The 26838-nt window shown below is 44.5% G+C and overlaps 1 protein-coding gene and 1 non-coding gene across 2 annotated transcripts; both read right to left on the bottom strand.

Moving 5' to 3' along the window:
- Positions 1 to 150: 150 nt before the first annotated feature.
- G3bp1 (G3BP stress granule assembly factor 1) lies at positions 151 to 26838 on the bottom strand. Its single transcript, XM_057776486.1, has 12 exons — positions 26718 to 26838; positions 14844 to 14956; positions 12788 to 12869; positions 11035 to 11208; positions 8069 to 8159; positions 6613 to 6706; positions 5219 to 5417; positions 4263 to 4364; positions 2969 to 3080; positions 2695 to 2823; positions 2225 to 2334; positions 151 to 1567 (listed from the first exon to the last, which is right to left on the bottom strand). The coding sequence occupies exons 2-12, from the start codon at positions 14936 to 14938 to the stop codon at positions 1358 to 1360; spliced, it is 1398 nt and encodes a 465-aa protein (XP_057632469.1). The 5' UTR covers positions 14939 to 14956; positions 26718 to 26838; the 3' UTR covers positions 151 to 1357.
- Positions 17030 to 17167, bottom strand: LOC130878880 (small nucleolar RNA SNORA29). Its single transcript, XR_009057496.1, has one exon. It is a non-coding gene; the product is annotated as a small nucleolar RNA SNORA29 (small nucleolar RNA).

Here is a 26838-nt window from a genome sequence, read left to right as displayed (position 1 = left end):
ACAACCCCCATACACCTACACACACACACAAATAAACATTAGAAGTTAGATTTGACAGTTTGGTTGTCCACACACTGAGGCTGCACACAGCACTCAACGCAACACTGTGTAGCGAGTTTTAGAAGTCTACATTGCCAGAAAAAGTTTTCTTCCAGAAATATTTTAATAAAAATCGGCCTTTTCCAAGAAATACCCACTGCATGTCCAGAGAACCGTAACAAAATAGAAAATTTACCATATGGCTATGATTTAAAGAAAAAAAAATATGCAGACCCTGGGGCACGATAGCCAAGTCCGAGATTCAAGCCAAATCCTTCTGAGGGGCCCAATAGGAACCCGGATAGACAGCAGAGTAGAGCGTGGCCCACCAGCCACTGAGGTCAGAGGCCTCGCAGAAGCACCTTCCTCAAAAGCGGTCCAGTCTGAGGTGTGATTTTAGGATAAGGCAGAACAATGTTTACACGACACATACACGTGATCCAAAAAAAAGTCTACAGTTCCCCCACATAGTCTGAATCTGAAAACAAATCTAGAATCTTTATTACTTTTCTTTAAACAATTGCCGGGACCAGAATCAAAGACAAATAGAAGGCACAGTTTTGCTCGGTTATGTTATCGGATTTGGGGTTTGTTTTCTTGTGGGGATTTTGTCCTTTTTTTCCTTTTTCTTTTTTTTTTTTACAAATACAAATAAAACATGAAAAACTCTACCTCAAAATAATCTAACAGTTCAACAAAAATCCTTAGCTGTGATCTAGACATTGACAGGCTACGTCACAACTTAAAATGCAATGGTAAAAACAGAGGTTTAGAACTGTTTGGTAATCACATGTCAAAAGAACAAGGTTCTGGAAACACCTTTTATTCAGTTAGCCACACCAGCAGGGACCCAGTGGCAGTTGCCAAAAGGTAATTTTTCCACACCAGACAGGAGACGTGACTCTTGACAGACAATATGGATTTTTCCTGCTTCCAAAATGTTTATCAAATCCTGTGTCTCCCAACAAATGAAACATCCATTGTCAGTGAAAAGCGAGATGCACTCCTTTGGGGAATGGTTGTTAAAACTCCAGTCTGTATCTTCTGTGTGAGCAGGAAAAGAGTCTCCCCTCCTCTTCTTTAAAAACCTACTCCTCCTAAAGTATTGTTCCGGAAAACTGGAAGTGAAGGACTAAAAGGTCAGGGGAGGAAAGGAGAGTGGGGAGCACACACCATGAACACAAGCGAAATGAAAATTGTACAAACTTGAGCAGTTTATATATAATAGACTACTCCGAGACACCAACGGCTGGTTGAAGAAATCACCGCTCTGCAGGAGCCAGGGCTGTGTGCTGTGTGGAGATCGGGGCCAAGCAATTCACTGCCTTGGAGTTGTGATCCCCCTGCCCACACCAAAGCCTGGTTTCTGCACCATGCCTCCGCGGGGAGGGCCTCTCATCCCACCACTTGGCCCACCACGAGGGCCTCCTGGTCCCCGAAGACGGTTATCCCTGCGGTCGCCTTCCCTGGCAGCTCGAGTCTTCTTCTCCTCCACGTTCAGACGGACCGTGCCTCGGAACATGATGGGCTGTGAGAAACAAGGAGAGCAGGCACTGAAACTCCTGACCGTGACTACTCAAAGTGACAGAGCCACCCGAAGGAGCCACCAGCTGTCAACCCACTAGTTCATAGACACCTGCTTCTGCCAAACTTCATGTTACTGTGCATGCATATGGAGAGCTGTGCAGGAAGGGGAAAAGCCTGGAAATAGGAGCAACTAATGATACAAAGAAAGATGCTTCCACAGCTTTGGGATTCAAACCTTCTCACATACTGGGACAAAGTACTGGTGCCTCAAGTAAAAACATGAAATGGAGTTAAAATTCCTAGAGAAAGCAGCTGAGGGGTGAAAAAGTACAGCACCTGAAGAATGTGAGCGGGGCCTCCTGGCTGGAAAGTGAGACACAGGGAGCTAGTGTTGGACTCACAAAAAAATTTGGAAAGAAGTACAGCAACATCACTCAGTCCAGCGAAATGGAGAGAGAAGGTGTCTGTCACCCACAAGCACAACCGGCCTGTACAATCAGAAAGCTTGGAGTTACCAAGCTAGGTAACTCCAATTCCAGGGGAGGTTTCCCCACTTTTCTCGCCTGAGGATACCTGGTATGCATACATACATGCAGGCGAAATGCATACACAAAACAAAAATAAATCTTGAAACACTCATAGATGCAAATGTGCTTACCCTGTTGTTAAGGACCTTCTGAACAGGCTCAGAATCGTCAAACACAACAAAACCGAAGTTGGGTAACTTCCCACCACTGTTAATGCGCAGCTCCACCACGTTCCCGTAATCTGTAAGTGCAAAGAGCTCATAACTTCCTTGCGGACACCCAGCTTACCCACACTCAGTTTTACATGAATTTAAAATGTCACACTAAAATGCAAGAGAGCTTAAATGTCCCTAAGATGAATGCTTATAACCAAGATCTAAGTGTTTCAGGTTAGGAGTTTGTGAACTTTTGGTTCTTGGAGAGAGGACCCACATGTTCCTTATATACTCCACTGTGAAGGAATCTATGTAACACTGTAGCATGCCTACAACTCATGACACTGAGGTCACGCTCAAGGGAAGAGCAGAACCCACTGTGGAAGCAGACCTGACATTATACCTCTGCTCCACTATGTGGTGCTGCATTGAGACTCAGTACTTACTTTGGAAAAAATCCTTCAGTTCCGACTTGTCAACCTCATGTGGCAGGTTCCCAATGAAGAGCTGGTGACTGTCAGGGTGCCTCACCATCCTTCGAGGTTCCACATCTCCTGCTTCCCCAGCCTCGCGCACTTCAGAGACAAAGCAGACTCTCAGAGACTCTTCAGACAAGTTCCCTCCACCCAAACCAAGTCTTTCCACTGCACAAACCAGGCCCAGAGAAGAAATCCTCATCTCAAAACCACCCCAAGCTAGACAAACTGTCAAAGCTCTTACTTGACCGGGGTCCCCTCTGAGGAGGGATATTGATCCGTTGCTCTCGAACTCTCTGGTCTCTCTGAGGCCTTTGTGGTAGATTCTGTGACTCAGGCTTAGATTCTGGGCGGGGCTAAAAAAGGTTACAGATTACCCTTTGTGGGAAGTAGCTTATGACGTTAATTTTCTCTTTAAAAAAATCTAATCACGTTTACTGTGTCTAAGTGCAGACATGCTATGCACAGGCCACACACTCAGCCTTGTTATTTAGCTTTCATTTTTTTCCTGTGTGTATGAGTGTTTTACTCGCATACATATCTGTGATATATATATGTCTGGTGTTGGAGAAGGCCAGCAGAGGGCAGTGCATTCCCTGGAACTGGAGCTACAGACAACTGCGAGCCACCTGGGTGCTGAGAATTGAACCTAGATCCTCTGCAAGAGCAGTAAGAGCTGTTAACCACTGAGCCATTAATCTAGCCACACACATTTAAAAAAAGAATAAAAGAAAAACCTTATGTGTAGGGCAGGAGAAATGGCTCATAATCCAGAACACTGGTAGCTCATCCTAAGAACCGGTTTGATTCCCAGCACCCACCTGGTTGCTCCTAACTGCAATTCCAGGGAATCACCATACTTCTTCTGGCCTCCAAGGACAGACAGATACATGACGCACATACTTGCAAAATACCCATGCCCAAACAATAAAAATATTTTTTTAAAATTATGTGCTCCCGCATGAATCTCTGGGCAGTGAGTGCAAACATTGCCTATAGAGCAAGAAAAGGACATTGGATCCCCTAGGGCTACAGTTAACGAACAGATGTGAGCCACCATATGGGTTTTGGGAATTGAACCCAGTCCTCTCTAGAGCAGTAAATGCTCCTAACAGCTGAGCCATCTCTCACCCCTTTGTCTACTTTCTTAAACAAAATTATTAAGCTAGAAAATAGCAATTTTGGCTTCAGACAGGTAGCTCCTGAGGCTCACAGACTAAATCTCAGAGCTCCAGGCCTACAAGACTACCCCCCCCAAAAAAAGAAAAAAAGTACACAGCTCTAGGGAACACTGAAGTTGGCCCTCAACGTGCACAGACCTATGTGTACACCCTCAAAGAAAGAAAACTTCACACAAACCAAAAGGACCCCGCCTTCTGCCCAAGAGCTACTCTAGCCACCGCACAGTTCACTGCCCTGCAGCGTCCTCAACTGACCCGCCCCAGTCAAACACCACCACCTCCTAGTCACTCCCTTTCCCCATCAGGCTCCCATTCTCTTAGCGTGTCGAGCAGCAAGTCTTAGATGCAGACCCTTACCTGTGAAGGTGGCACTTTAACCACATGAGGTGGTGTCCCTGTCACTGGAACAGCCCCGCTGGGAGGAAGGTTCTTACTAGTCACAGATGCCCAGGAAAACGTCTAGGAAAAAACAAGATCAGCAACACAGTCATTAACTTCTGCTTCCTGCACGCCTTTGCACCAGTCCCAGGCACCTGCCGCCAGCTTACAAAGCTGTCTTGGAAGGAGCCAAGCATACCGGTACACCCCTATAATCCCAATACTTCAGAGACCAAGAAAGGCTAGCCTGGCCTAGACAGTGAGACCAGCTCAAAGTCAACCGAGCAATTATGATGGAGAAAAAGACCTTTCAAAAATAAACTAGCAGAGCCAGGCGGTGGTGGCGCACGCCTTTGATCCCAGCACTTGGGAGGCAGAGGCAGGCGGATCTCTGTGAGTTCGAGACCAGCCTGGTCTACAGAGCTAGTTCCAGGACAGGCTCCAAAACCACAGAGAAACCCTGTCTCGAAAAACCAAAATAAATAAATAAATAAATAAATAAATAAATAAACAAACAAACTAGCAGAAAGCCAGGTACATGCCTTAATCCCAGCATTAGGGAGGCAGATGCAGGTGGATCTCTTTGCATTCAAGGCCAGCCTGACCTACAAAGCAAGTTTCAGGACAGCCAAGACTAGAGAAACCCTGTCTCAAAAAAACCAAAACAAGCGAACAAACTAGCAGAGAGTAGGTATGTGACTCAGCAGCTCACTGAGTCACATAGGTTTAGTCCCTCATGCCTTGTAAATCTGGCATGGAGGCACATAACTACATTCCCAGTTCTCAGGAGATGGAGTCAGAGGATAGGAGCTCAAGGTTAGCTTTGAGGAGACAAGAGACTCAGGCTCAAACACAAAGAGCTATCCACAGCACAGGAACAAGAAACGGGAAAATACTGCTGAGCCAGCAACTTAATGCTACACCCCAATCCATACCCTCAGGTCTTCCTGCGCTGGGGCCACATCTGCTGGGGCCGGGGAAGTGCTCTTTTGCACATCCTCGGGAGCAGCTTCCTCCAATGGTGGCTCAGGCTTGTCCTCTTGGATGTCAGGCACGGGTTCTGGTTCTGCCTCCGGCTCTGGTTCTGGCTCTGGCTCCACAACAGGCTCCTCTAAATGCTCCTCCAAGTCATTGCTGTCATGGGAGAATTTGAGAAATGTAAACGTATCTATATGACTCACTCACCCAGAAACTTCAAGCTACCTAATGACTCCAGAGAAAGCTCTCAGGACATGAGTTTGTTGGCTAAATTCTGATGAACATACAATCGTAAGGATCAAACAGAATCAAGTGATTCTCATTCAGTTACTACTAATTGGCTTATGTGATAAGTATCACAGAAGCACTGTATTGAACGGAGAAATATTAAACTCTCCGATTTCTGAGCACTAGCTCAGGCACAGTAAGGCTAGTGAAGCCAGCCAGTCTCAAAATCCAAGACAGTAAATGTCATTAACTGTGGTTTTCTTTAGTAAGATAAAACAGCACCCATAAAGGGGGCTGGAGAAATAAATGACTCAGGTGGCTGTTCTTCCCCAAGGTTCTGAGTTCAATTTCAGCACTCACATGGTGGCTGCTCACAACTGTCTATAATGTGAGCCGATGTCCTATTCTGGTATGCAGACATACATGTAGACAAAATACCCATATACATAACACCATAAAACACATAGGTAAATAAATCTTTAAAAAAAAAAAAACCCACACGGAATTCCGAGATAAGGCAGTTGCACCTCACACAACAATGGTTACATTCCACACCAGTTGCCAACACACACTGTCGCTGGCCATGCTTTAACTCCTGGCACCTGACCTCAGTAGGTCTGTGGTAAAACACATTCTTCCTTCTCAGCCAAAGTGAACAGGTATGACCACACCTTGATAAACATTTATTTGAAAGGGGCTTCGAGCACATGGAATATCCACGGCAACGGTACACATTTTTCTGCCCTAGAAGCAGGTCAACTAAAAAGACAATACTTACTGAGGTCATGAGAAAATAATTTTAAAGAAGGGTTTGACACATAGCCCAAAACTTGCTTTAAAAATTAATTTTACATGACTATGTATGTTTCTAAGTGTATATACTCAGCAGCGATAAGAGCACTTGCTGCTCTTGCAGAAGACTTGAGTTTGTACCCACCACCCACATGGTGTCTTAGGACTTCTTTTACCTCCAGCTTCAGAGGTTGAGATATGTTCTTCTGGCCTCTGAAGGCACTGACATGGAAGTGTATATATACATTTAATTGTCCGTCCTTAGAAGACACACCTATCTCCAAGATAATTCAACTTCTTGCTACAAGCCTTGAAGAGAAGTTGCCCTTACCTGACAGCCTGATCATAGAACGTTCCAGAATCATCAGGCACCACCTCAGGTGTTTGTTGTCTTTCTTCAGGTTCTTCTACTTCTTCCTCAGATTCTAAGAGAAAAATATGTAAAAGAATTATCACTCTAAATCCACAAATTCCTTAATTTAGTTTCTAATATAGGCACAAAGAAAAACACAGTAAAAAAAAGCAGGGCAATTTGGTTAAGTCAAGGCATAAGACTTTAAGGGGAAAATTAAACATTAAGAACAGACTCTTTAAAAAGTTTGGGTTGGAGAGATGGCTTAGGCTGCTCTTCCAGGTCCTGAGTTCAATTCCCTCTTCTGGCCTGCAGGCATACATGCAGACAGACTACTGTATACACAATAAATCTTTACAAAATGTTAAAAAAAAAAAAAGAAAGAAAAAGAAAAAGCTGTTTCCTGTGTGACAAGAACACAAGCCAGCTTCCCGCTCCTGTCTGTCAGGAGCCTGTCCTGCCTCCCCCACATGATTGGCTTGTCCCCCTTGAATTGTGAGCCAATAACCCCTTTCTTCCCAAAGTTGCAGCATTTTATCATAGCAAGAGAAACTGAGATGTCTGCCGCAGGGTATTCTGGGATGGGGTAAGAAAGGTTACTTTGTCCTGGGCTCAGCCTGTCGTCTGTCTTAGCTGAGAAAACCAGAGACACGGGAGTGAAAAGCAACAGAGCACCCGTGTTTCTCTACAAAGGTCACCCTGGGAGGTTCGTGCGGCCAAGTGACTGCGAGACTAGAGAACAAGCGGGCGCGTCAGTTCAGTCCTTGCCCACTGCTGGTCACGCGGTTCCCACAATAAAAACAGTGCGTCTAGGAATCTCTCAAATCTACACCCTCAAAAGTGACTCCCTTTCACCAGGGGATGCAATTAACAGTAACAAAGACTAATACAAAATTCCTTCTCAGAAAGAAAATGTCAGACTTTGTGAGAACACTGGAGCAAGGTCAATAAACTGATTTAAAAAAAAGCAAAAGCCACAACTTGCTTAGACCATGCACCTGCAGCAGGCCACCCTGCCTTGTCAGCTGAGCACCTGGCCATTCTAGAGCTGGGTGGGTTGGAGACTGTTCCACAGGTCTGACTGTGCACCCCACTCGGCCCTTTCTCCAGCCATTGTCTACGCGTCACCAGCACAAAGCTTTAGAACAGCAATCCCAGCAGAGCAAAGGTTGTCACCTGGACTGCCCATTCTACCTGGGAAGGGCTGTGCCCCTTTCACCGCACTCCGCAGCACAGGTGTGCCAGGCTCTCTGCGTGGCGCTCTGCACTGAGCCAGGCTAACTGGCTTGCTTCTGACCCAGGAGAAACTAACTATTCACGTTAATTAGATCCCCATGCTTTGAAAACATACACTGTAACACAAAGCATTCTCTTAAGTTAATCTGGTGCTGTTTAAAAATTCCACACAAGTAACTGTCTATGGCCTCACACTTACCCTCCTGAGGTTCAGTGACAAAGCCACCAAAGACCTCATCTTGATATCTGAAGATGTCGTTGTGAACATAGAATTTGTTGGCCACAGAGCCCTGCAATGTCAGCACAAGTGTTCAGTTATTCAGACTTATAAAAAAAACTGAATCATGAGCATTCATCTCTCTACCTCCTGCTTCTGATGCAGCGTAGACAGCTGGCTCGTATTCCCACTGCCTGACTTCCCTGCCATGACTGTAGCCTCTAAACACGGACCAAACAAACTCTCCCCTTAAAGCCGGAAAACATCACTACAACACCAGCAGGTCTCAATAAGAACTGGCTTCTGAAACCTTGAGGGAAGAACAGGGAGAATGCTAAATGACAAAGCACTCATGGCAGACAATGTCATCTAAGCCTAGACTGAATGCCCTACTGTGAGAAATCCTGTTCATACACAGCTGAAAGAACCATAGACATACTGTTAAAATGTTCATCCTTACCAGATAGACACGTAAAGGAAAAAAAAAAAAAATCAGTAAAACTCTTGCATAGGATGCCAAAGACAACTTTTCAACTATTTAGAGGCATTGTAGTCTCAACTCAAAAGTATTTAAAATGACCTAACTCTTACATAAGAATATTAGTTCAAGTACTTATGGTAGTAAAAGCCAAAAGATTCTTGTGGGTTTAGATACACTCGATTCCAAATCAACCATATGTTTTTTGTTTGTTTGTTTGCTTTTCGAGACAGGGTTTGTCTGTACCTTCGAAGCCTGCCCTGAAACTACCTCTTGTAGACCAGACTGGCCTCTGGCCACCCGACTCTGCCTCCCAACTGCTGTGATTAAAGGTGTGTGCCACCACTGCCTGGCTTGGCTATTCAATTTCTAATTTCTTAACCACAAAATGGGATATCAAAATATACCACAGTGCTTTATGTACCGAGATGGTTTATGCAACAATACATTTTCAAAGGAAACGAATACTTCCTTTGAAAGACAAAAAGGAACTATGATGAGCCTGTAATTAGCAATACAGGCTGTGATCCTTCCTATATGAGGTCATCAGTCGTCCTCCTCCTTTGAGACATCATCTCTTGGTCTCAAGCTAGCAAACCTCCTGCCTCAGCTTCTTAAAAGCTGGGAAATTGCTGGAATGGAAAGATAGATCGCTCAGTGATTAAGAGCACTGTCTGCTTTTGCAGGAGACCCAGACTAAATTTCCAGCACCCATATGGGGATCCACTGCCCTCTTCTGACCTCTGAGCACACTGCATGCATGCCAACAGAACTCCCAAATACATGAAACAAAAAGTTTTTAAAGCTGGAATTACATGTATACACCACTATGGCTGTCAAGTATTTTACACTTTAAGTCTTAAGTACACACTCAATGGTGGTACACACCTGCAATCCTAGTTCTTGGAAGGCCAAGACAGAAGGATTTCTGTCTCAAAAATAAAAACATCTGTCAGGCCGCAATGGCGCACGCCTTTTAATATCAGCGCTTGGGAGGCAACACAGGTGGAAGTTTCAGCATTGTAAGGACTACACAAAGAAACCCTGTCTTGAAATTGCCCCCCCCAACACACAAAAAAATTCTTTCAAAGATAGAGTAATTTTACATTCTAACTAGAATTTTTTAGGTGAACGCTGGAGAAAACACTCAGAAAATCCTTCTAAGCAGATTCCATACTTAAGCAGCTTCCTGCCCCTGTTCTCTGAAGACACAAAGATGGCATCCCTCATCATCCACTGAGGCACCTTCAGAGGCCTAACTACAAAGAGCCACTGTGAATAGAACAAGCTAATTCTCACGTGGGACTTAAGGGGCCAGGGGCAGCACAAGAGCATATAAATCATCCTGTGCACTCCCCAGAAGAGAACATCACAAAGGGTTCCCACTGAGTAGGCCTAAGACATGACGGACATGATGAACAGTTACTAATGAATCATAACTCACTAAGTAGTCTAGAAATACATGTATGATGGTGGGGCGGATCTTTATAAGATAATGCCATGAGTGAACACAGGGTGGTGGATGGGGTCAGACATATCCATCTGTCATCCTTCCACTCAGCCAAGACCAACGAAGACCAATGACAGCATACAAAACTCTGATGAAGAGCAGCACGTCCAGAATTGGTCACAAGTTACAAGCCAGATACAACAGCTACCTAGCTTTAGTGGCAAGACCTGTATACATTACCTGAAGAAACCAGAGCCACTAAATAGTTTCATTACCACTAAATGATGACAAGAAAAACACATGGACATCATGTGACTGTGCTCTTCAGAACTTTCAATGCCAAGCCAATCAGAATAAGGTACTACCAGTGACAGGGAACCAGGGACACACTACAAGGAACACAATGTATGCTTATATACAGAATCTTGGATCAGGAAAAGCAAACTACTAAGGAAGACTATACTGGCATATTTCCTGAAATTTAAATATGGATTATTGAGTAAGTTATACTGAGTATACTTCTTGAATCTGGTTGTAACAGGATGTTTATAGGACAGAATTCCTTGTCCTGAGGAGATGCGGGCTGGATGGGGCTGAATGGATACAAAGTGTCCTTCAGTACTAATAGTTTAGAAGGATGAGACCACCGGGTGGCCACAGTACAAACCTTTAATCCCAGGGGAGGCAGAGGCAGGCAGATCACTGTGTTCGGATCACTGTGAGTTTAAGGCCAGCCTAGTTGTATACAAAGCTAGTTCAAGAACAGCCAGCGCTGTTACAGAGAAACACAGTCTTAAAAAACAAAACAAAAATAAAAGGGAAGAAACTCACCCTTTTCACCCCCTCAATAACACATCTCCCTAAGCCAGAGAAGACACCATAGCTCCAGGCCAGGAGAACAAAGAAGTTCGGGCCCTGCAGTCATTCCTATAGTCCTGGGCTGCCAGAAATCCAGAGACTACACATGGCTTTTCATCTCTCAGTGTTCCACCACTAAGAGCCAACCACCATGCAACATACCTCAGGAGCAAGAACAAAAGTCTGCATGAACCTCCGCAGAGCCTGGTTATTATTGGACAGGAGCCCCATCACTTGGACCACCACCCCGTCATTCAGAGTGGCATGAGCATCCACGTGGCGGATCTTGGTGTGACAGTTGGTGAAGTTTTGTGACATCACTTTCCTGTGGATTTCCTGCGAAAGAGGTACAAGTCAATCTCTGAGGAACTCAGCAATTCAGAAACTAAGACAGCAGCTACCAGAACCAAAAACAGACCCTGGTAGATTCTCCAGTTCCTCCCAGTGTTCCCTGGTCCCTGACACTCAACCCTACCTCCTTCTTCAGCAAGCAGTCCTTGAGCAAAAACTAAAAGCAGTCAAGAGCAACACAACTAACACACTGAAGGGCAAAAATTTATTCCATGGCTTTGGTCAGCTTGATAGTGCCTAGACCCACCTAGTCCTCTGTGTATGCCCGTCAGGAGGCGCTCGATAGAACAATTGTTCTAAGACCCATCCTAACCCAGGACAGCACCATTCCCCAGGCTAGGGCTTTGTACTGTATAAAAGAGAAAGGAAACTGAGCACCAGCCCTTTCCTGGTGCGCCTGTTATCATTTCTTCCCTACCATGATGGACTGGCCACACCTCAATAGCCCTTCCTGCCTAAGTTGTTTCCGCCTGGTGTTTTGTTCCAGAAGTGAGAACAGCACTCGACCCAGAGACTTCTACACTTCTACAATTAACACCTTAGATTTTACACAACACCCAGCTAAAAACTAAAATAAATAAATCCCATTCTGGTGAGATAGAGCAGCAGGTACGGGTGTTTGCTGTGGGGCTTGCTGACCCACGTGTGATCTTGAGGAACTATATAGCGGGAGCGGAGAGCTCCTGAAAAGGTGTCCTTTCACCTCCACATGCATGCCGTGGCAGTCACACTCGCCCAAAGATCGATAAATGTAAGCATTTCAGAACTGGAGAGAGGGCTCCATGGTTAAGAGCTCTTACTACTCTTAGAGAGGACCTGTATTCATTCCCAGCACACACATGCTCAACTCTTGCAACTCCAGTTCGTGGGGACCCAAAGCACTCTTGTCACTCAGGCACCAGGCATGCACATGGCACAGATCTAAATGCCAGCAAAGCACTCACACACATAAAACAGACAAGCGAATGCACACACTGCTGTTATAATATGGCCCAACCGTCTGTGTGTGCTCTAGCTCCAGTGTCGCAGCTCAGCTCCTTAAAAACTGTCCTGTCACATCCAAGCACTTGAGAAGCTGAGGCAGGATGGCCAGGCATACATAACAAGTTCCAGGACAGCCAAACACATGTATCAAAATCCTGTCTCAAAAATAAAATATCGGCCTGGAGAGATGGCTCAGCGGTTAAGAGCATTGACTGCTTCTCTTCCAAGGGTCCCGAGTTCAATTCCCAGCAATCACAAGGTGGCTCACAACCATCTGTAATGAGGTTTGGTGCCCTCTTCTGGCCTGCAGGTGTATATGCATAAAGAATACTGTACACGCAATAAATAAATAAATCTAAAAAAATAAATCATCAAATAGTTGTCTTGAATGAGTATCTTTTAAGATTAGAAATAATAGTCATATTCAGAAGCCAGTTATCAAACACAGAAATACAATGTGACAACACAGGCATTTCAGCAAACCAAAGAATTAAATAGGAGTCACCCTGCCTCCCCTCCCCACCCCCATGCCCCAGCCCCTGGTAGGGCTTCTCTGCTGCTACTGGTCCATAGCACCCACCTTCTGCCCATAGACTGCATCCGCTGGCTTCCCGTTGGAGTCCAAGCCCCCATGGGCATAGGAAGAGTTCTTCCCATAAAATCTGTGCAAGAGAAGGCAATTTACTTCTCATCTTCAAGGACCCGAAGAGCAGGTACTTAGTGTTCAGGCTTGATACCTATCCACATCACTGGCAGACTCCCAGCAGGATCTGTTTATGTTTGTGTATGATAAATCCATTGCGACACCCCAAATGGAAACAGTCATCATTGAGCATGTGTGTGGTTTAAGTCCCAACTTGTTTCAGGCCAGGATAATCATGTTGGAAAGGACCTTGGAGTTTGTCAGCAAAGCCAGGCACTTCTAATCAAAATGAAATTCCTGCTTCTGCTGAGGACATCTGCCCTGTCAAGACTGAAGAGCCGGTGCCTTCCCACCTGAGAAGGCAGTGGGCAGTTGTCCTGTGTGCGGAAGGTATGAACTTTTAACCCTTAAGCTCTCTCTCACTCATACACTTAAATACCCTGTTTTCATTAGAAGGACATCGGAGAGACGCACAGCAAAAATGCCAACTAAAGAACATCACTGAAGACATCTGCAGTCAGCCCAAAAACCCTAAAATAAGTGAGTCGATGCTATGGTTGTCTATTTTCCATCAACATCATGTTGCTACTTTTTTACTTTTTTTTGAGCCAGGGTTTCTCCTATGTATCCTATGGAGATCTGGCTGGAACTCACTCGTAGACCACACTGGACTCGAACTGAAGAGATCCACCTGCATCTGCCTCCTGAGTGCGGGCGGAGATTAAAGGTGTGTGCACCAATGCACCAGATGACATGCTATTTTTTACATTATTAAAGGAACTCACTTCGGCAGCCTCTGCTCTTTCCACTGTACTCAACAGAAATGGAAATGTAGGAAAAGGATATTGTTGGCCATAATAGCAATAGCCAGACAATTATGTACATAGTGTCTCCAGCTCCAGCTTGGGTTGTCCTGATGTGGATTCTAATACCACAAATTTAACTAACTTACATGCCAGAAGACTGACATAAAACTCAGCAAAAAGATAAAAAAAAATGTAGAGACCTTTACCGTGGCTCAAAGCCAGAGAATTTTAAATGCGCTGAAAACCAACAGCTCCAAGATGAGACCAGTTTCTCAAATGCTTTACCAAAAGGTTGTCAAGAGAAGCAGACACTGTCTTAGAAATGATAAAGCTTGCCAGGCAGTGGTGGTGTACACCTTTAATCCCAGCACTCAGGAGGTGCAGGCAGGCCGATATCTAAGTTCGAAGCCAGCCTGGTCTACAAAAGCTAGTTCTAGGACAGGCACCAAAAAAACCCAAACCCTATCTTGAAAAACTACATGGGGCTGAAGAGATGGCTCAGTGTTAAGAGCACTGACTGCTCTTCCATAGGACCCTGGTTCAACTCCCAGAACCCACATGGCAGCTCACAACTGTCTGTAACTCCAGTTGCAGGGAACCTGACACCTATGGCAAAACACCAATGTATATAAAATGTATATAAAAGGCGCACACCTTTAATCCCAGCACTTGGGAGGCAGAAGCAGGTGAATCTCTGTGAGTTCGAGACCAGCCTGGTCTACAAGAGCTAGTTCCAGGACAGGCTCCAAAGCCACAGAGAAACCCTGTCTCGAAAAAAAAAAAAAAAAAAAAATTAAAAAAAAAAGAAAAACCACAAAGAAATGACAAAGCTTAAAAAAAAAATCCTACTTGACTGAAGTAAAAACTATAGTGCTCTAGTCCACACTCATCTTAGTACTTGTACAAAAAAGAAAAAAATCAATCTAAGTTCACATAGTTTTATATATCAACACTGAAAATAGCAGATTAAAACCACACAGCTTTAGAAAGTAAATCTGTGTGAGCCTGGCAAGGTGGACACTTTTAATTCCAGCACTCAGGAGGCCCAGGGACACAGATCTCTGTGAGTTCCAGGCTAGGCCAGACCAGGGCTACAAAACACTGTAAGGTGTTAGAAAGCACCCCTTTCTAAGGTGCTTATGTGAAGAAGCACCCCACACCACCCTCCTAGGCCTGTGAGAGCACACCTGTGCAGCATGTCCGGGGCTTGGTTCAGCAAGGTGTAGTACTGTCGCACAAACTCCCGCCCGACCAGCAGGGGACTAGGCTTCTCCATAACCATCGCTTTGGTCGATTCAACCTGTAAAACAATACAAATGAGTCAACCAATCCTAAGGCTTGAAAAGAACTGACTCACTGTGCTGGGCCAACTATACAGCATGGCTTCAGCGTTCCTCAGTCTAACTGACACACTCTAGCTAACATGGAACTCAGTGTGTAGACCAGGATGGCCACCAACTCAGATTTGCCTGACTCACAAATGCAACCAGTAAAGATTATAATCACACCCACTAAACTTAAAGCTTAAAAAGGAATAAACATCACAAGAACAAACTAAATCCATAAATTTTGCGTCCAATGTATTGTAGTCAGATGAATACATGAAGAAAAAAGTGTAAAAACTCATTATTCCAAATTCAGTTCTTAAACTAGAGATAAAACCCCAACAGTACACATTCCCTGCATGCACCAGCTTACGTTCCTAAACTCACTTAAAGGACTTCTACTCCTTTTTGGGGATGGGGAGTAGTTCAAGACAGGGTTTCTATGTATAGCTTTGGTTGTCCTGGAACTTGCTCTGTAGACCAGGCTGGCCTAAAGTACTTCCACAACTGAGTTCACTCTCCTGTCCTATGAAGGACAGCAACACCAGGCATTACAGATAATGGCCATACCACTCTCCAAACTCCCTAGTCTAGCCAGATCACACAGTTAGTATACTAACAACAACCACAAAATTACTACAGGCTAGGCGGTGGTGACCCAGGACTTTAATCACAGTTTGGGAGGCAGAGATGGGCAGATCTCTCAGTTCAAGGCCAGCCAGTTCTAGGAAGCCAGAGCTACACAGAGAACTGTCTAAGAAAACAAACACACTCCAGGGCTGGAAAGTTAGCAGTTAACAGCACTAGCTGCTTCTCCAGAAGATGGGGGAATTCAGTTTCTACCACCCAGATGGCAGCTTACATCTGTAACTCCAGTTCCAGGAATCCAACATCTTCTTCTGGCCTCTATAGGCACTGGACACATACATACATACAAACACTCTCACACATTAAAAAAAAAACAAAAAAAAAAACAAAAAACACCTGGTGTGGTGGGGAATGGCTTTAATTCTATCTCTCAGAAGGCAGAAACAAGCAGGTTTGAGACAAGCCTAGTCTACATTTCTACCTCCAGGCTAGCCAAGGTTACATAGTAAGACCCTGTCTTTAAAAAAAAAAAAAGCAAATAAAAATTTAAGCCCTACAAATAAAGATAATCAAAATCAAATCGTATAGAGTTAACAAGATACTTCTGTACTAATATCCAAACACGAAAGCAAAGCAGAACATATACAAATCTAATTATAGTATAAAAGACCGATTTTATTTCCACTTTTTTGTTGCTTTAAGTATATGGTATCCGTGTTTCACCTGCATATGTCTCTGCATCACATGTACACCTGGTGCCCTTGAAGAGAACACTGGATCCCTAGAACTGGGGTTGTAGATGGTCATGAGCTTTCATGGAAGCCCTACGTAAAGCAGATGGTGCTCTCCCTTAACCCGAGCCATCTCCAGCCCACTGCAGTTTTAGTATGTGTATTCAACAGCAGCACAGCATCTACTGTCATTACAGAAGAAATCTCCATCTATTCCAAAATATGGGATGATATGGGCAACTTTATCATACAATTTCTCTCCCAAGTACACCTCTGTTAACACTTGGGTTTCCACTGACAGAACATACTGCTGCCTGTTTAAAATATAGAGAGCGGGAAGTAGTGGTGCACGCCTTCAATTTCAACACTCAGTAGGACAGCAGGGGAAATCAGAGTTCAAGGCCACAGAGTTCACGGTCTACAGAGCTGAGTTCCAGGACAGGCTCCTCATCCAACTACATAGTGAGTTACATGACAATGAGTTCTATACAGAGAAACTGGAAAGTGGTGGCTTTAACTCCAGCATTTGAGAGGCAGAGGCAAGCAGATTTTAGTTCAAAGCCAGTCTAGTCTACAAAGTGAGTTTTAGAACAGCCAAAGCTGTTACAGGGTGAGAGACCTGTCTCAAAAAAACCAAAAAAATAAAATATGGGAGGGAAAAATTCTTTCAGGTTCACTACTCAAACTTGGGTGTTCCCACATGCAACAGTGTCCACTGTCATACACAATGGTTTCCTGTTCAGCCATTTCATATAGAGGGAGAACACTGGAAAGTCCTCTCTCTTCAGATCATGGCAACTTTATTCTATCCCATAAGCATAGCCACTAAAAACTATTATCAAGAGAATGTGGTAGTCAAATGGGACATCAAGGTTTAAGAAGGGTGGGGAAGCATGAACTGGCTCTTTCCCTCATCTGGCTCATGCCTGCTCTTTCTGACCTAGGTCTTGGTGTTGGTGCAGGTTACCTTCAAACTCCTTGACTTGGGTGATCCCCCTAATTCGCACCACAACTGTTCAGATTATGGGTGCTTATGCCATGCCTGGAGCTCACAATCCCCCTGCCTCGGCCTCCCAAGAGCCAAGCTGCAGCATTTATTGCACTGTTCTTGAATATCTGACCCACTTACTTTATTTCACTAAATAAGGGTTATTCAGTTTTCCAACTGCAGTTGTGAGATCAGGTGTCATATGTACAGTCGGGAAGCCTATATGGGTTTGACCTAGGTCCTCTGAATATGCATTACGGTCGTGTAGCTTGGTGCTCTTATGGAACTCATAACAGTGGAACAGGAGCTAGCTGATTCTTTTGCCTGCTTTTGGGATCCTTTTTTCTCCTAGTGGGCTGCCTCGTACAGCCTTAATGAGGCTTAGTCTTATTATAACTTCATATGCCAGGTTTGGTTGATATCCCTGGGAGGCCTGCCCTTTTCTGAAGGGAAAGGTAAAACTGTGGTCGGGTTGTAATATATAAGAATTAAAAAGAAGAAAGAAAATAGCATCTCATCACTCCAAACAAACAAGCAAACAACCAAAATTCAATCTCCAAACTGTGAATTCAGAGCCACCCATAAAGCTACTGAGACATGGATCAATGGTCTAGATCACCCTGCAACCTCAGCCATGTTTCTTCTCTCCAAGTGACACTGGTAACCCATGTATAACATAAAGGAATGCACTAAAACCCACCCCAAACCATTCTGTAAGCAAACATTTAGCTCCCACTGAGTTCCTGCCCTGAATTACCTCATCAGAGCGTGACCTAGAAGAGAGTAAGGCAAATAAACTCTTCCCTTAAAATAGGTAAAACAAAACCCAAAATAACTGAACATCAGGGACTTTCAGCTATCACAGGTCATGGTGGATAATACCTGTTATCTCAGGACAAGAGGCTGAGGCAGGAGGATTGCTGAGTTTGAAGCAGTCTACACTTTGAATTACTGTCCATGCTTCATGTTTCCCAGCTCAAACATGAAGCATGGATAACACAGCAACCCCTGAGAACACTTTTTATCTCTCTCAAGCAAGTCAACTCTCAATTCCCTGAAGCAGATTAATTCTATGGAGCCCAGTCTGGCCCAGAACTCATTTCCCTCCAGCCTTGGTCTCAAATGTTGGACCTCAACAGGCTATCAACACCCAATTTCTGTCCAACACAAAACAATTTAAAACAAAATTCGGATTCTTTCTAGACACACATCTGCCAGTTACTGCTCTATGGTGACAAATGGAGACTGAGCACAAACCTGTGAAAACCAGAAAGTTCTATGAAAACACAAGTTGGAGGCACCAAGGTTTCACTCATTCAGCTGCAGCTTCTGGTTACACTGTGTCCTCTCCAAGAGCTTTTAGAAATAGCTACAAATATGGATACTCGCACACACCTCCCTCATCCCCAAATGTAACTAGCAGGCTAGAGATAAAACTAGGGAGATCAGCACCAGGAAGCAGGCCAGCCAGATGACTTCAACTGCAAACAGCAAGTCCTGCCCCCCACCCTGGGAGAGTTATAAAGGAAAAGCAGACACCCCGTCCTAAGACAGTGCTCACTCAGTTGGCTGCTGGGAGGTCACTCCTGCTTCTTATCCTTTTCCCCAGAAGGGCCACCTCTGAGGGGGATATGAATCCTACCCTTATATTATGATTTAGGGAAATCAGAAACCAAAGAAATTTAGCCCAGGAAAAGTGAAAGGTTAAATAAGTCATTTTCACTTAACAAAGCTGAACATTATAATAATGTATTATAATTTGTTTTTTATTACTGTGTGTGCCAGCACACGTGGTGTGTAAATGCCATGTGTGCAGAAGCCTTAGGAGGCCCCAAATCCCCTGGTGCTAGAGTTCAGGGTGCCTGTGAATGGCCTGACATGGGAGTTGGGAATCAAATCCAAGCCTTCTGCAAGAATGGCAAACACCCTGAACCACTCAGCCATTTCTCCAGCCTCCCAACTTCATAAGCATTCAGTCCTTCAATAAACTCAATCACTGGAATTAAGGCCCGCTCCATGAGCTAAATGGTAAGATGCTTGAGACAGCTCAGGGGCCAAAAACCTGAGACTAGATAAGACATGGACCTACTACAGGAAAACCAAATATTACAGTTAACATAGCAATAAAATGGCTCCTAATGACAACCTGCTATGCTCACAGATCAGTGCCTTGCTCAGCCCACACCAGAGAAGCTTCCTCCTCCTGCAGATGAAAGCAAATGCACAGACCCACAGCCCCAATGTGCAGAGAGTGAGACTTTGGAACACTCAGTTCTAAATAGCACATCTCCATCAAATTCCTCCCCTCAGGGCTCAGGGAACCCTGCAGAAGAGGAGGCAAAAAGATTAAGAGCCAGTGGAGACAGGAGACACCAGGGAATCAAGGCCTTCCAGACACAACAAAGCTGACCCACAAATGAACCACACAGACAGGCAGCATGCAGAGGGCCAGGTGGGGGTCTGTGTTGAGGGAAGAGGATACAAATATCCACCCCTAACTCACAAACTCCCCACCCCTAACTCAGAAGTTATCTCTAAATTGTAACTACTTGCAAAGGAAAAATTAAAAAAATATATATTAAGGGCAGGCACTATGCCCAGCAGTAGATGACCAAACAAAACGAATTCAATGGTAATCTTTGGAGGTTTTTGATCTCACAATGCTTTATCTGGACCTTTTTTAACCTTACATATCTTTTGCTTATTTATTATGGTTTTCTGTGGTTTTTAATGGGTTTTCTGTGCATGTATGTTTCTTGTTCTCATTGGCTTATTTACCAGTTTGTTTTGTCCTATTCTGGTTTGTTTTTATTTTCTTATTTGTACTATTATTTTAGATACCAGTTTATATTCTAATGGAAGAGAAAGAAAGGGCATGGATTTGGTTGGTGGGAAAGTGGTGAGGCTCTGGGAGGAGGAGGGAATCAGCATATACTGCATGTAAAAATATACGCTCACATAGCACAGACCTGGAGAAGTCTCAGAGCCACAGAAGAAAAGGCAGTAGCATACCACACACACAATGGAGTCCTTGATATTTCCTATTGGCTGCACTGACTTGGCTTGCAAGCAGCTACTTTTAAAAAGTCTCACTTGACCTCAGGTTGCCTGATCTCATGACATCTTTGCCGAAATGGACAGTTCCACTTAGGGTCCCCCTAGGCCCAGACAACCAGTGTCCACTCTAGTTACTGACACACAGGGAGTTAACAGCTCTGCTCACTCTTCCCAACAAAACCAAAATAGCATGTCAACAACTTACTTCAAGTGACAGTTTTAAGATTTTCTAAGCAACATGATATAAGTCACTATCCAGAATGCACAAGGATGAGGAGGAGTATGCTTGGCATGAGCAGAGCCTGAGTTCAAAGACAGAGAATCACTAAAGGACAACCCAGCATGGGAATAGACTACTTGTATAGGAACGACAGGACTGACCAATCCCAGAAGAGCACACACACACACACACACACACACACAAGCACCCACATACATGGAAGTCAGAAGACAACTTACTAGAATCGATTCTCTTTGTAAAGTTGGTGGGTTTTGGTTGTTTGTATTTTTTGTTTGGTTTTTATTTTGAGACAGGGTTTCACTGTGTAGCTTTGGTTGTCCTGACAACCAGGCTGGACTTGAACTCACAGAGATCTCTGCCTCTCAAGTACTGGATTAACTACAGTGCTACCCAGAAGGAATTCATTAACAAGCAATGCAGAGTATTAACTAAGGTGTCATTTTGACTATTTTAAAATGTATCAAAACACTAAGAAAAACAAACACTGTGAGCCTAAAACAGAAGTTCTTATCAATGTGTTTGAAGGTTATATACATTGTATTTCAATGTTTAAAACCAGGCTCTGAGAACTGAAACAATGTCTTCCTCCCAGGAGCAGAGTAACTTTGTTACAGAAGTCAATCTCTTTAAGAAAGAGACCTGTCTAAATTCTTTAGACTTCCTCCCTACCTGCCACAATCCCTCCAAAATTCTCCCTGGTGAATGGCTAATTTTAAGCATTAACCAGGCAAAATACCCTGTTAATTAATGCAAAGAAGAAAATACCTAAATTAAGTAAAAATAAAGAAGCAGCTAGATTTCAGGGAATATGTTTTTAAGCCCAGCTACTTGGAAAACCACAAGTTCAAAGTCTGCCTAGGCTCCAGAGTTCAGGACCATCCAGGGAAAACAAGCAACTCACAAAAAAAGCAAAGAGGACTGAGCCACAGCAAAGCCACAGTACTGGCCTAACAAACAAGACCCCAAGTTTATTGCCCACTACAACAAAGAGAAATATCCAATGGGGGAGCAGAATGATTATACCAACAAAATATTAACATACAAGACTAAAAATCAAATATTGGGTAAGATAGCCAGGCAGTGGTATCTCACACCTTTAATCCATTTGGAAGACAAAGGCAGGTGGATCTCTGTGAGTTCAAGGCCAGCCTGAATTATAAAGCAAATTTCAGGATAGCTAGCCATAACCTGTTACAGAGAGGAAACTGTCTCAAACTTATAATAATAATAATAATAATAATAATAATAATAATAAGAAGAAGAAGAAGAAGAAGAAGAAGAAGAAGAAGAAGAAGCACAACTAAAAGAATAAAAATTAACAAAAAGCTGAGGGGCACTGCAATCCAGCATTTCAGGAGGTTGAGACAGATCAAGTTCAAGGCTAGCCTTTAAAACAAAGAAATCCCTGTCAAGCCAGGCGGTAGTGACACAGGCCTTTAATCCCAGCACTCAGGCGGCAGAGGCAGGCGGATCTCTGTGAGTTCGAGGTCAGCATGGTCTACAAGAACTAGTTCCAGGACAGGCACCAAAAGCTACAGAGAGGGCTGGAGAGATAGCTCAGATGTTAAGAGCACTGACTGTTCTTCCAGAGGTCCTGAGTTCAATTCCCAGCAACCACATGATGGCTCACAACCATCTGTAATGAGATCTGGTACCCTCTTCTGGTGTGTATATACATAATAAAAAAGTAACAAAATTAAAAAAAAAAGAGTGAAAAGTTGGAAATAGCTTTAAAAAAAAGCTACAGAGAAGCCCTGTCTCGAGGAAAAAAATAAATAAATAAAAGTTATGGCTCTAAACACTCTACATAATCAGGAATGTCTATACACTTTTAATCCCAGCACCTGGAAGGCAGAGGCAGGAGGATCAACAGAGGCCAGACTAAGTTATAGGATACTACCTCAAAAACAAAAACCCAGCTGGCTGTATGTGCAGGGAGCTTATGGACAGCCTGGTCTACAAAAGGAGTTTCTCGCATAATTAGTCTTAGCAGCCTTGGTATACAAGCCTACAAACTCAGATTATCTCTCCTAAAGGAAACAGTCGCATTTCCTTTCCCTTGGGTGTGAATGGAAAGGGGAACACAGTAATCCAACACATGCTACCTCCCCCGCCCCACACCAGCAAGGTACCATGAACTACAGTGCTAGCGCTACGGATGTCACTGGGGTGTGATTCAGACCTCTGTGGTCCTTCTCCAAAGCCATAAACCAAATCCAATCATAAGAAATCCAAGAGAGGTCCTAAGTGTCAAAGATGTGAAGGACAAAGAACAGAAACTCACAGATGAGACAAGGGAGACAACACATCTCAGGTGGACTCTGAAACAGAAAGGACATTTGCAGAAGGACTTGAGGAAACCAAAAGAAAGCCTAGCTTCCCTAGTTTTGACAAATATTGACTGCACGGGATGAGGTCCACAGATCTGCATTGTGTTTCTAAGTCCAAATCTCAAATACTAGGAAGAAAAACTAGCTGGACAATTTGCTTTTCTCTCCCTGAGTAGACTCTGCCTATTTTTAAAGTTAGCAGAGAATTAGTTAACCCATGTGTGGCAGCTCAAACCTTGAAGCCAGGCTTAGGAGCACAGGCAGCCTATGCTAGACAGCACAGAACCCTAGCTCAGCATGACAGGGTCCTAGTTCTGATTTCATTCCAAACACCACACACACACACACACCAAAAAAAAAAAAAAAAAAAACTGACTAGATGGAAAGGTACATTACACTCAATCCTGAACAAAAGCTCCTACTCCTTGGATCCCATAGTGCAGATAGACATGTCAGAATTTAAGAAAGGGTCTCATGCCAACTTATGTAGCTGAGGCTGGCCCTGAGATTTATTTTTAAAATACCAGAAGTACTTGGGGTTATGGTTGAGTAAGAGTCCATATTAAGTCCCAATTTCAGCACACCACACCAAAGCAGCCATTTAGTGACCAGCCACCAGAAACTGACACCTACAATGATGTTCCCAACGAGACACACTTCTCTCACTGGCCTTTTATACCTTAAATGTAGTGCATGCTTAAGAACATCATTTCAAAGCCAAGCAAGCCCTCCCTCCTAGGCTGCAGCTTTCTGCTTTACAAGGCAAGCCAGGCATTACAGGTATTCCTGGCTCCAAACCTTCTCACCTGCCTAGTCTAGATAGCAACTCGGTGTGCCAGGTAAAAATGCACATTAAAAAAAAAAAAACTAAAGAATAGTAAATATTTATATAGCCAGTGAACACTGGTCACTAGCTACAAGTGGTGACAGCAGCTAAAACTAACTTTAACTCCTGAGCTTGGGAAAGGTTCCCCCATTAACTTAGACAACTACAGGATCACAGAAGACATCAGAGTTCCTTTTTGGTTTTGTTTTTTGAGACAGGGTTTCACTGAGTAGATCTGGCTGGCCTGTAGACCAGGCTTGTCTGAACTCAGAGATCTACCTGCCTCTGTCTAAGAGTCCTGGAATTAAAGGTGTGCAACACCACACCTGGCCTGAACTTCCTATTTGACATTTACCACCTCTGTAAGTCAGCAATGTAATATAATTCAAGTATACATTCTATTTGAGTACTGAAACTCAACAAAACTAACCAGGCAGTTTTAATACACTGACCAAAAAAATGGAGAAAAAACTTGGTGTGGGTCAAATTCTCAACTTTGTATTAAACCTGTTAACATTGATCTCAGCCATTGAGAAACCATGTGCAGCCAGGTGGTGGCACACCTTTAGCCTCAGCACTCCAGTGGCAGAGACAGGCAGATCTGAATTTAAGGCCAGCCTGGCCTATAGATAAAGAAACATGTCTCAGCTGGGCGGTGGTGGCGCACGCCTTTAATCTTAGCACGTGGGAGGCAGAGGCAGGCGGATCGCTGAGTTTGAGGCCAGCCTGGTCTACAAGAGCTAGTTCCAGGACAGGCTCCAAAACTACAGAGAAGCCCTATCTCAGAAAAAAGAAGAAAGAAAGAAAGAAAGAAAGAAAGAAAGAAAGAAAGAAAGAAAGAAAGAAAGAAAGAAAGAAAGAAAGAAAGAAAGAAAGAAAGAAAGAAAGAAAGAAAGAAAGAAAGACAGACAGAAAGAAGTAACATTGTCTCAAAAAACAAAACAACAAAAAGACTAAATTCCAACAACAGCAACCTCTGAGGAGCTTGGAAGGGATTGACCCAAGGCTTCTGTCACTGCTTCAGCTCACCTCTCTGACATCAAGTTATGGGAGTAAGTGTGTGTGTTTCCTATTTCTATCCCACTAGCCATCTGTCGGGGGCCTCGAGTACAGCTCTTTGGGACATGTGAGGATGAAATTAAAAGGCCCCTCAATTAGATCATTTCACCTTAATATATTTGATCTCAAGCGGTTAATAAAATTACTAACATTCGCCTACCTGCAAGTCAACTGGAGCCAAGTTCCAAGGCAAAAATGTTTTATTCAGAAACAATGCCGCAAGTTCAGCACTCATCCTCACCATGTTGGCTCTTTAGTGCCACTTTGTATTTATTTGGCAATACAAAAACACAGCATTAAACTTGTATGGCTTTTTAACTTTTTGCAAGGGTGTGTGCCTTGAGAGCTAGTTCCTCTACCTTTGTTGTAGTCTTTTTACAGTTGAAACATCTACAAGGACTTGGATCTAAACTAGTATGTTTTATAAAGTCCTGAGTAAAGATGATCATAAACATTCAAAAATATGGTCAGCACACATTAAGAGAGGTTGGCCACAAATCCTTGAAAACAGTATCTTTGCAAACTCTAAGAGTCCCCCCGAACAAGGGCTAAAATAAATAGCTGGGCTGGTCTTGGTGGGATACACTTAACTCCTACACTCAGGAAGATCTGACTTCCATGGCAGTCAGTGCTCCATACTGAGAAGAGTTGATCATGGATGGTTTGGCAGGAGACCTATTTGCTATGCTTGCCAAAAACCCAATCAGTGACTGCGTTCCAATTCACAATCACTGGACACTGGACACCATCCTTCTCCCAGCAATTTCAGATGTGACTTATTTGTGGCTCTGGTGATTGGACCTGGAGCTTCCTGTAATCCATGCCAAGGGCTCCACCTCTGAGCTAGATCCAGGGTCCTATCCAATTTCAAACTTTAACCTCAACTCTGTTGAGAATTTAAACTCTCCGTTTCCTTGCACTATAATCTTCGCATAGGTTTTTTAAGATCTAAGTTTGCTCTGATTCACACCTAAAACATTGAAAAGTTAAAAGGGATCTGGAAAAATCAAGATCTAGTGTCAGAGCCTGACTTCCTGCTGGCGGGAATTTCCCATTACCTCGCGGTGCGTTTCGGACCTGCTGAGGAGCACACCAGTTCATTACATTAGACTGGCTGTGTTTTTTTCTGTTTCCCAAAAGCTAACTTGAAAGCGCATCTACCATCCCTTCACATAGAAACCCGTTTAGTTCCAAAAAAAGCCAAGTCCTTCTTTGTCATTCAAAACCCCACTAGCTTACAATCTCCTTTCTGCAGAGTCTGACACTGGTTCGCACAGATGGCACCGCAGTTTTTCTCATGCTGAGTTTTGCACCCAGGTTCCAGAGCTCAGTGGTCAAGGGAGTCCCACGGCCACGCAGTCTACACAGATGTCTGTCCCTTCCCGGCTGAGTCCAAGTCACTCACCCACCTCGGTTTCCTACCTGATCGCGCCCAGGTGACCGGGAAGGGCGGGAAAGGAGGAAGCTCTCTGCATAGTGCCAGGGGCACACAGTGAGGACTGGAGAGATCAAGTCCTGTGGCTGACTGTCTCTACACCACTGAACCCTTGATCCCGGGGTCGTGCGCCTCTGCTCTGCAGACTTAGGAAGCGCGATCGCGCTCTCAGCGTGGGAACCCCCCCCAACCCCAGATCCCGAAGGCTTCTTTAAAGTCCAGGCCCAGGTACATCAACCCAGAAAGCAGGCGCGCGCAGCAAGATGAGCGGGCCACTCGGCCGCGTGACGCCCACCGGGGGCCCCATAAGGCCGTTGGCGCAGCAGAGCACGCACGGGGCCCAGGGCGCAGTCAGGAGGCCGCGCCGGCCGTTGGTGGGGGTGGGGACGCGCCGCGCGGCCTCCCCGGGCGCCCCGCTCGCGGCCTCAGATCGGCTCCCTCCCGACCCGCATCCGCCCCGCCCCACCTGCGTCCCACGTACCTGCGCGGCTGAGCGGGAGGACCGGGCTGTTGCGCGGGAGTAGGTGGCTGCGTCCCTCGCGCGGTGCCCCGGAACGCGTGCCCGCCGCCAGTTATATAGCCGCGCTCAGCCCAACCTGCTG

This window comes from Chionomys nivalis, chromosome 7 (genome assembly GCF_950005125.1).
Source record: "Chionomys nivalis chromosome 7, mChiNiv1.1, whole genome shotgun sequence".
Taxonomy (NCBI): Eukaryota; Metazoa; Chordata; class Mammalia; order Rodentia; family Cricetidae; genus Chionomys; species Chionomys nivalis.
This window is presented reverse-complemented; position numbering and strand designations above follow the sequence as displayed.

Bases quoted from the DNA above. Each gene is read 5' to 3' on its own strand.
- G3bp1 (XM_057776486.1), bottom strand. From the start codon at position 14,938: ATGGTTATGGAGAAGCCTAGTCCCCTGCTGGTCGGGCGGGAGTTTGTG. The intron at 5,418-6,612 runs GTAAGGGCAACT...CTCCCATGACAG, and splicing joins TTCTATGATCAGGCTGTCAG to CAATGACTTGGAGGAGCATT. The intron at 3,081-4,262 runs GTAAGGGTCTGC...AACCTTTTTTAG, and splicing joins TTAAAGTGCCACCTTCACAG to CCCCGCCCAGAATCTAAGCC.